Source organism: Mixophyes fleayi, chromosome 6 (genome assembly GCF_038048845.1).
Source record: "Mixophyes fleayi isolate aMixFle1 chromosome 6, aMixFle1.hap1, whole genome shotgun sequence".
In the NCBI taxonomy this organism is placed as follows: Eukaryota; Metazoa; Chordata; class Amphibia; order Anura; family Limnodynastidae; genus Mixophyes; species Mixophyes fleayi.
The window spans coordinates 169,520,393-169,530,790 of record NC_134407.1 but is presented as its reverse complement, the minus strand read 5'-3'; the positions used below and the strand labels follow the sequence as shown (position 1 = coordinate 169,530,790).

At 38.4% G+C, this 10,398-nt stretch overlaps 1 protein-coding gene across 1 annotated transcript; it reads left to right on the top strand.

The window, feature by feature from the left end:
* The first annotated feature begins 1,130 nt into the window (after positions 1-1,130).
* On the top strand, positions 1,131-8,665 carry LOC142094730 (keratin, type I cytoskeletal 19-like). Its single transcript, XM_075177158.1, has 8 exons — positions 1,131-1,655; positions 3,328-3,410; positions 5,354-5,510; positions 5,984-6,145; positions 6,254-6,379; positions 6,526-6,746; positions 7,626-7,651; positions 8,427-8,665. Exons 1-8 carry the CDS (start codon positions 1,188-1,190, stop codon positions 8,444-8,446), a joined length of 1,263 nt encoding a protein of 420 aa, XP_075033259.1. The 5' UTR covers positions 1,131-1,187; the 3' UTR covers positions 8,447-8,665.
* The last annotated feature ends 1,733 nt before the right edge of the window (positions 8,666-10,398 follow it).

The following is a 10,398-nucleotide window of genomic DNA, read 5'->3' as shown; positions in this document are numbered from 1 at the left end:
GGGCACTAGTTAAGTATACAGGCACACATATAGTTACCTAGATAATAAATAATGTTTTTGTCTCCGATTTCTCAATTTCTCTTTCAAGTTTTTCTATTTTGTCTCTCTGGTTGTTCTTTCTGTCTGGTTTTCCTATTTCTCGCTCTGTTTTTTTTTTAGTCACTGTGGCCACTCTCTCTCTTCAAGGACAGGACGCCTGCAGTGTGATACCTTGTACCACTGCGATACCTGTTATGTTATCCCCAATATTTAGTTTTTTGAGTTTTAAAAAAATAGAACCAAAAGCCCAAATCGGGGCTCTCAGTTCCACTGTACATGCACGAGCCGTCAGTATTGCCGGGGTAGCCGAGTCTCATTCTGCAATGATTTTTATTCCTAAATTACAACAATAAGGGATTTTTATTGCTATGATAAAAAAAATACTACTTATTGCATCGATTGGATCAATTATAATATACAGTATAGGCCACTAAGTAACATCACTCTGTTTAAAAGGTCTGATTTACAGGTTCATCCAACAATTCGGTACATTTTTTACCTGCTTACTTGAATGAGATGTTTATAACATTTAAAAAAAAAATTATAACTGTGCCCAGTGCCTTCTAACATTTAAACTTAATATACTAGTAAAATATTAGCTTGCTGGTTTATCAGTTCAGTATTCCAGGTTTGTACCTTTTCAAATACATTTTATGTATTCACTTTTGCAACCAGAATGTTGTATTCCTTTTATCTCCTTTTAATTATACTTTTATATTACTGTATATGGTTACTGAGTATCTTAAAATCTACACTTCAATCTGGAAACAATTGAGTTAAGTGAAAATGTCTTATCTTTCTATACATAATCACTTAGATATTTAGTCCAGCACTACAGTATCTCGCCTCCTCCCTCTTCACCTGAATCAACTCTTTTGTCTACTCTTTAGGAGAAAAAAATGCAGTCTGTTTGCCTAGTGTCAAATGTAACTTTGAGGGCAGTTAGAAAAAAAAAAAAAAGATCATTCCAACAGACCAATGAGACATTTCTTTTGTTACTTGGCAAGAGAAGAAGGAACCGGTGAAATTCCAATGGGCTTTCAGGCACCACCCAGTTTGTGAGGGATAAAAAGGAAGCTGGAGGAGAGAAAACAGTTACACTCCTGTGATCTGCATCTCTAAGCCTGCAGTAGCCAGCAACTTCTACCATGTCCTACAGCATACGCCAGACCAGCTCTTCAAGCTCCTTCAGAGGGCTGGGAAGTGGTATTGGTGGGGGAGCTGGGAGAGTCTCTTTCAAAGCTCCCAGTGTGCATGGTGGGTATGGGGGCCAGGGTGTCTCTGTGTCTTCTGCTCGCTTTGTCTCTTCTGGCTTTGGTGGTGGTCTAGGAGGTGGTAGCAGTGGCTACAGCAGTGGCTTTGGATCTGGTGGTGGTGGGTATGGCGGAGGGTACAGTGTTAGTGTGTCAGGGGATGCCTTGCTGGCTGGCAATGAGAAGGAGACCATGCAGAACCTGAACGACCGTCTGGCTTCCTACCTGGACAAGGTGCGCTCTCTGGAGACTGCCAACGCAGACTTGGAGGTGAAGATCCGGGATTGGTATGAGAAACAAGGACCCAGACCAGGCCGTGACTACAGCCACTACTTTAAGACCATCGAGGACCTGAGAGACAAGGTGAGCTGGCATATATGCCATCCTTTTAAAACATATGGTACAGATTCTTCCTCACTCCAGTGAAGGAGTGAAGAAATCCAGTACACAAAATGTTAATAAAACTTCCCATGTGAGAAAAATTCCTTGTCTAATCCCGTGCAGCATAGGGAAGGAGTTCTCTCATTTTTACTAATTACATTACATTAGTATAAACACAGAATATAATGCCAGAAACAGTCCTACAAAACCTGTCTAGTGTTCTTTTGCTTTTTTTTCTATTTATCTCATAACCGTCTTCGCTTTAAAGATTTTTTTTAACCCTTATAACTTCTCTGCCTGGTAAAGAGTCCATGTAGCTACTACTCTTTCAGTTTTCTATAATCAAATTGTTCAGTCTGACAATCTAGAATTTCTAGCTGTATGTAAACTGCTGCACACTTTACAGTCACATTACTCTCTCACTTGTATTGAATAACATATGTAGCTGTGTCCTTTATTTGTTGTAGCAACATGTAACTGACTGATTAGCATGCAGTTGCTTTATAAGATAATATCAATAATTAATAAAGCAAAATGTTACTGTTATCCACCTGTCACCTTCATATACATTCTCAAATGTTTCACCTTTAGGCTGCTACTCGCTGCCATTATTACAAAATACCAGTGACAACTGCATTTGGAACCAACGCTTACACCTGTGGTCAGGGGGTGGGGTGGGGGTGCAGTGCACAGGAGTGAGAGGAGAGGCAGCGCCCTTTAGACACTCCTATGCCACCATGGGTGCAAGTTAAAATGTATATGGGGTCATTCATGTTTTTACATAAAAGTGAACACATGATTTTCAACACCAGTGGGCTAATGGCTTTACTATGAAAGTTGTGACGGATCAGACACTTATACATTATATAAATCTAGATACATGTAAATAGGCATTTTTAATACTACTGCTATATTTTGTCATTTTTTGGAGCTTATTAATTGCATAAGTACAATCTGAGGGCAATGAATATAGCACTCTTTTTCTTAATACTATTCTCAGTACTTTACCTGTTTACATAGGCTTGTGCTCCATGCAGCTTCCGTCCTGGATCTAAGCTATCGGAGAGGTTAGGGAAGGGACACATGAACTAGACAAACTGGTTTATTTAAGCACAATATCAGTTTTATAAGGCCCTATTTAAACTGCTAACATATATAAAGAACTTTAAGTCACTTGTGTTAAATTATATTGTATCAATCGTATTACATTTTATGTTACCATTGCTGGCAGGCTTTTCCATGTGTGCACAACTTTTTCTTTAAACAGTATAGATCCTTTAATGAAAAAGGGAGATGTATACATTTCACTGGGGCAGTGACTGATGTGCTTGTATAAACATTGTAATGTTCTGTGAAATATGTTAGCACTATACAAACAAATGCTAGTACTAACATACAGGTTGAGGCATCCTCTCAGGGAAACTGGGAAACATCCTAGACAGCCCCTTACAATGTAAACAAGATACAGTTATCCTTATCTCAGTCACCTTTATCATTGGGGCGTGGCAAAGCCTGAAACCACCACAATTATGTAATTTACAGTGTTCTGTCATCTTACAAGGTATTTGTTGTTACACTACACAGAGATGAGGTGTGTTTTGCTGTTGCTGAAAGTGAGAAATAATTGGAAAATGTGACCTTTCGTGCCTTTCAGATCCTTGCTGCTACTATTGACAACTCCAAAGTTGTCCTGCAGGTAGACAATGCCAGGCTGGCAGCAGATGACTTCAGAACTAAGTAAGTAGTGAACTCTTTAATTAACTCTTTAGTTACATGACTTGACTACAATTTTAGTTAGATTCTATGCAAAGAAAGTATGAATCACTGTGTCCTTCTTGGTCTTGTTCTCAATGCAGATATACCGTATGTGTATTTTGTATGAACAGGATTAGAATTACCCTCCATTGAGAGCATACTTGCCTACTCTCCTGGAACTCCCGGGAGTCTCATGAATTTTGGGGAGTAAACAAATCTCCCGGATTCGCTGAAATGCACGGCATGGAATGACGGGAGTGGGGCTTAATCACCACATTAAGCTCCGCCCCCGCTATTCAATGTCGAAGTTTTGAAAGTTGGCATGTATGATTAAGAGGGATATACATTCCCACTTAGTCAATAACCTTCATAAGTTATTAACATGATATTAATATAGTACACTACGATATTTCTCTCTTAGGGGAGTTTTGAGGCTCGTATCTGTGACATCCTCTGGAAAAATATTTAAATATGGACCAAAATCCAGATATATTCATCTTTAGTACATGATAACACTGATAATCTCAAGGCACTTACATGTTTACCTTCAATGTAAATCATGCCATGTGCATGCTGATGTACTGTTATTTTTCTATCTGTGGGTCCTTCTTCTTCTGAAAAGGAGAATGGTAATCTACGCACTTAATGTATGATTCTATGCAAATCTTAATTATACTATAATGCAACATCATACCTTCAAATGAGTCCAGAATTTTGCGGGAGTGCCACAATTTCAAAAAGGTGTCTGGCTGCCCAGTAAATAGGCACAACCTCACTAAGGGACATTATTTGGACTAATTTATGTAATTAGAGAAAAAGGTTTCATTATGTTTGTCTGGTCACAACTTACAGCTATACACTTTTTGCTTGTTAATCAGGATAGGGAGACATGATTGTCAGTAGCTATTCCTAATCAATTAAGAATCAAAGAAGAATCAATGATGACAACTGATAACTGATAAGGGCACGATGCTCAAATGTAACTTGAAAGAAAACATTAATTCCTAAAGCCATACCAGTGTGGTGAGGTAGCAGAAGGCAGAGTGAGATGGGGTATGGGGCATCTCGTGAGCGCCACAATACAAGTGTTGGGTGTGGCCCTAATCTTGAAAAATGTTACACATATGTCTCTCTGGACAATCAGAATTGAAAATATTGCCTCTTTAAAAGTATTTTTCCGTCACCTTGCTCTACAATACTCCCTGCAGGGAACGATCAAGTTAATCAGTAAGCAGCCGCACAGCAACAAAACACAATAATTTCATAACATGACTTTCACATTACACCCACGTCTCCTGGGCAAAGGCTGCTGGGAAACCCTACCCTACACTCTGTTTTCCTTATGGCTGAGCTAAAAGTCCAGGGTACAGGATATCCCATTGTCAACACAATGCTGGTACAAGTCCAAGCTATACCGGAGTCCTACAGCAGTATACAATGACAGAGCAGAGTCTGTACTGTTTCCACACACAATACTGTGCGTTCTGGCTCAATAACCTTCTAGCACCTATTGTGTGTGCCTGGGATTTTGGCCGGCGTCCTGGTGAGCTGATGTGTGTTCCATTTCAATAATGGCCACACCTTGCTGTAAGCTGATGAAACCGAAAAGTGTTTTATGTCAATATAAGACTTTTTCTCTTTTACTGTGCAGTAGGCCATAATAATATTTTTTTATTAATGTTCTTTAACTATAAGTTAAAAGTACAGCTACATTTGCCTATGGAAGAAATATATAATTGAGGTAGGCACTGAATATCTGCCCTAGACTTAATGGAACAGTGCTCCCAGTAGACAAATTTATATTGGAAAATGATAGACTACAATTACTCTTTTGCAGAACACCTGCTCTATTATTATGTATTAGTTTATTAACCCCTTTAGAGATATATATCAGACAGTAATCATAATTGTCGTTTGCTTTAAAGGTTTGAGAATGAGCTTGCCCTTCGCCAAAGTGTGGAGGCTGATATTAATGGGTTGCGTAGAGTGTTGGACGAACTGACCTTGGCTAGAACTGATCTGGAGCTCCAGATAGAGAACCTGAAGGAGGAGCTGGCCTACCTGAAGAAGAACCATGAAGAGGTAATAATGCAGCCATTGTATATAGCCCTAAATAGATGCTCTACCATTTTAAAAAGTGTAGGTCACAATCTGACCAATCAATTATATAAAAAAAATTTTTAATGTAAAATTTTATTAATTTTGTTAGACATAGGGAAAAGAAATCACTTTCAAGAGAACAATGATCCTGCAGTTACTGATCTGCAAATCAGTGTAACAGAATATCAGCAGGAGCATAGATACAACATATCCCTAAGCCAAGTTGTGGGGAACTAACTACATAACTCTAATGAATCAAGACGTGTAGTATTATCTAGGCTAGGTCTATGAAGAGAATGTTTAACAGACGAGGATTATACAATATGCCGTTCTTTAGAAAAATGTCAAACTTGAAGATATGTTATGAAATTTAATGAGGTCTATATAAGGTTTATTAGAGTTTGGTTTTAGAATGCTAGTATGCGCTTCTAGCAAAGTGTTAATGTCTCATCCAGGAATTAAACGCATTACGTGGACAAACCGGTGGACAAGTCAGTGTTGAAGTGGACTCGGCACCAGGTGTGGATCTCAGCAAGATTTTGAGTGATATGAGAGACCAGTATGAGATCATGGCTGAGAAGAATCGCAAGGATGCCGAAACCTGGTTCTTCTCTAAGGTAATGCAACAATTCATTTTTGTAACCTTTGAAAAACATGTCTGTGCACAATATTCTTAGTGCTATATTTCCCGTGTCCTTAAAACATGTTTCTCTTATATTATCTAGACTGAAGAACTGAACAAGGAAGTCGCCACACACACAGAACTGATCCAGACCAGCAAGACAGAAATCACAGACCTAAGGCGTACGCTCCAAGGACTGGAGATAGAACTCCAGTCTCAGCTCAGTATGGTTAGTATTGGTGGATTGCTGGTGCAAATTAAAAGAAACTACAACAGTTTATCACAAGAAAAAAAAAGCTTTTAGGTCAAGTTGCTGATAAAGTGGGATGACACTGTTGTCTGATTTAGTTTGACTTGTTATCTGTCTGTCTACAGAAATCATCCCTTGAAGGTACCCTCGCGGAAACAGAAGGGCGATATGGTGCGCAATTGCAACAAATTCAATCGCTAATTAGCAGTTACGAGGCACAACTTGGTGACCTCCGGTCTGATATGGAACGCCAGAACCACGAGTACAAAATGCTCATGGATATCAAGACACGTTTAGAACAGGAAATCGCCACCTATCGTCAGCTCCTGGAAGGTCATGACTCACAGTGAGTATAGAGCCATATTGATGTTTAAATATACTTCTGTCTGAATTATTTAGTTAGCTTAAATGTGCCTGTCACTGACACACAGCGAGGCAGCAATTTTTTTGGCTGAGCGTAGCCAATCAATTCAGTAAGAACTAGCGACAACAGTGATGTTACTGGCTCCTAGTAAACTGATAGCATGCATTCTCATGAATATTGACATAGATCATAAATAAGAAGCTACCTCCACTTTATATATGTATTCAACCAGGGGTGGACCTAGATTGGGGGGGGGGGGGCGATTTAGTGCCCCCTATTTCTCTGTGCTGCTGCCTGTAGCCACATAATATATACATTGCCCTGATGGCAGAGACCAGGCTGAGGATGCTGCCCGGCCTCTCTGATTGTGTCCGTCTCTCAGCCGACAGGGACAAGGATATAGTGTGTGGCTGAAGACAGCCCGCACCAGCTAGGTGGGGCAATTGCCCCGATTATCTCCTTCCCCTGGATCCGCCACTGTGTTAAACACATGTGTCAACTAAATTTAAAATATGTCCCCGATTCCTATTCTAGGGTGCAGGTATGATGCATGGATATATTTATTTGCTCATTAGGAAAATGAATGGGATGTTGGTCTAAATGGCTGTGTTAAATTGCATTACCCAGAAGTCCCTTCTCCTTTTGGAGAAGATGATCTGCATAATGTCCATAGGGATTATAGCTTTTAAATCTTCCTAACACTAGTTAATGTTTAAGCTGGAAATGTAAAAACTGGTCATATAACTAGGTCATCATTTTAAGGGGAAAATAAGACCTGGTTATTGAAATGACAGGGAACTCTGTACTTTCATATATTGTAGTTTGAATGTTTCTCTTATCTGTGATCTATTTGTTTAACAGGATCGTTGTGGGCACAACCAAAGATGGTAAGTCACATCATATACTATATGTTCTTCATTTGACTATTATTGTACTTCGAGAAAACACTTTTTTTAAACTCTTTGATAAACACCATTTTGCATGGATGGCTGTAGAAAGGTAACTCAGACCAGGGGGTAAATGTATCAAGCTGAGAGTTTACCGGCAGATTTGAAAAGTGGAGATGTTGCCTATAACAACCAATCAATTCTAGCTATCATTTTGTATAAAGTACTAAATAAATGATAGCTAGAATCTGATTGGTTTTTCAAACCTGCCGGAAACCTCTCAGCTTGATACATTTACCCCCAGAAAGTAAGAAATGAGCCCAAACATTTAACAAAACACAATACATAACTAGTGTATCTAACATGCATGTTGTGTAACACATAAAATAGCTACCTCTCCAGTTCTATCAAGGTATATATTTGTCAGGATATATAAGAGGTCACTGTGTATTTGTTTGTTTGCTCTTTAAAGGACAATGGAACACACGTTTTAAGAGCTAGTAGTTACATGTAAAAGTAAGTAGCAAGAGCTATTCAGAAAAGAAGATATTTTAAATAAAGCTATGATCATGGGGGAAGGATTTTCCCAATACACAGCAGATTTAATATCTTTAGTCTATTGAAGGACACATACATTGGAGCTTTCATTGTCCGTAATGACTGTTAATAAAATACAATAGCATGCACTTAGCTGAATACTAAATGTAAATAGAAAAGCACAAAGCTCATAGATTTATGTCTAATTTATACTTATTTTGTGTTGCTCTCTTTGTAGTTAAATTTGAAAGAAAATGAGACCTCTCTGAGTGATTAGACAGCTCCTCATAGAAGACCCTCCTCTTTCTGCTCTGAATATGACTTATGAAGGAACTATGGAGCCAAGATCTGTTAACTTACCCAACTGACCTGCAGATCGCACATAATGTTCAACACCTGGAACTAGTGAATGAATTAAAAGCTTGCTTTATAATCTCTTATTCTTCAGCTGTCTAATAAATAGGGTCAAGCATAAAACTGGTTGTCTTTATTGATACACTGTTTAAAACCCTTATTTTTTCATTTTTCACAAGTATACCATATAAGAAATATACATGTGCAAATGTTAAGTCCATGCACTGTTGCTTGCATACAGTGGAGGCAGCCATGTTTAGAATGAACAAATTTTCACGAGGATGCAGCCAATCAAATTACTAGGAAAAAAATGACATTGTTAAGGCATAAGGCATTGTGTTTCCTTCCTGGAATTTTGCGTTATAAAACCTGGCAACTTAGTGCTGGAGGGGACTCTTTCCATAGGGAAATAGGATCTTATAGGATATAGTACACAAAAATGTTGGGTCGATTGTTATTTACTTTAGGGTTCTGTCCCTGCCCAAGTTCTCAGTTCAGTTATCTGCCTTCTTGATCCTGCCTTACTAGTTCCTGCTTAAACTATCAAAGGTTACTTTTTATCCTTCTACATAATAATTTATGTTGGCAAAATTCCCAGTCTCCTCAATTTAATGATCCTACAATATGAGAATATGGAAATTCTTAAGGAAAAAGAAGATAAGGGGAGTGACGTTTGAAAGTAGTACAACAATATATAAAGAATGTTGATTTCATATCATAACCAGTGTCCATGCAATAAATTGAAAGGTCATCATTAGAACATCAACTTTGGTTTCACCAAAATGTGTATGTTATACAGATAAACACATTTTATAGGCACAACTATCAAACATTGATAGTTTTAGGGAAAATGTAATTTGAACAATGTTCTTTACAATAGAAGTAAATGCTATTAGTATATACTATATACATTACATATTTAAGTATTAATTATTCTAGAAATATAGTTTAATTATTAAGCTGCCTATTGGTTGATTCAAAATTCCCTTTACTTTATGCACCCTGACAAACATTGACTTAACTAAGGAGAAAATGACACAGGAGGCTTGCTTGGCAGAGAAGGTCACAAATTTATTGAATTGAATACATTTTAGTGATGGCAAAGAAAAGCATAGGCCAATCAACTACCAGCCATTATAAACACCAAAATGGGGTGACCAAACGCCCCTAATGTTTCTAGGCCATGAAGCCCCTCTCTCCCTCATTTGGATAGTAGCTGGCACCTGCCTGCACAGATTTTACCCCATAACCCCCCCCCCCCCAGAGGGGAAGTGTTACTAACAATGAGCCTCCCTTTTTGAGGAATGCGCCATCTATATCTGCTGATTGACCTGCTTCCCCGACCCCTCTGAAAGAAAAAAACATATTAAACATGCATTCAAGCTCTACAAACTTTAATAGGGACTGGGTGAGTGAGACAGTTTCCAGTAACAAGAGGAAGAAAACCACCTAGGTTTAATTTTATATCATCTCCCATTGTCCCAAACCTGTTGTGATTGGCCAGAGCCTGGCATATACTCACAGGCTACAAACATGAACTCATGCATGGCTCAAATGCAACATGGGGGCTTATACGCCTTTAAGCCAATACTAGCACTTAGTTAGCTCAGTTGAATAGATTGTTGTATTCATATTTATTTTGATAATATGTCATATGTCAGATACCTGAGATTTAAATAAACTGTCAAGCTTGTGTAACTATAGCTGACTAACAGTTTTGGTTGTAAATGATCAAGCAACCTTCTTGTAGAAATCCCCATGAGATTTAATACCTCTCATATTTCATAAACTGAAATATGGTGACCTTGTGTAATTGGAGAATTATCCGGTAGCACACACAATTGCAAGGAAGAGAA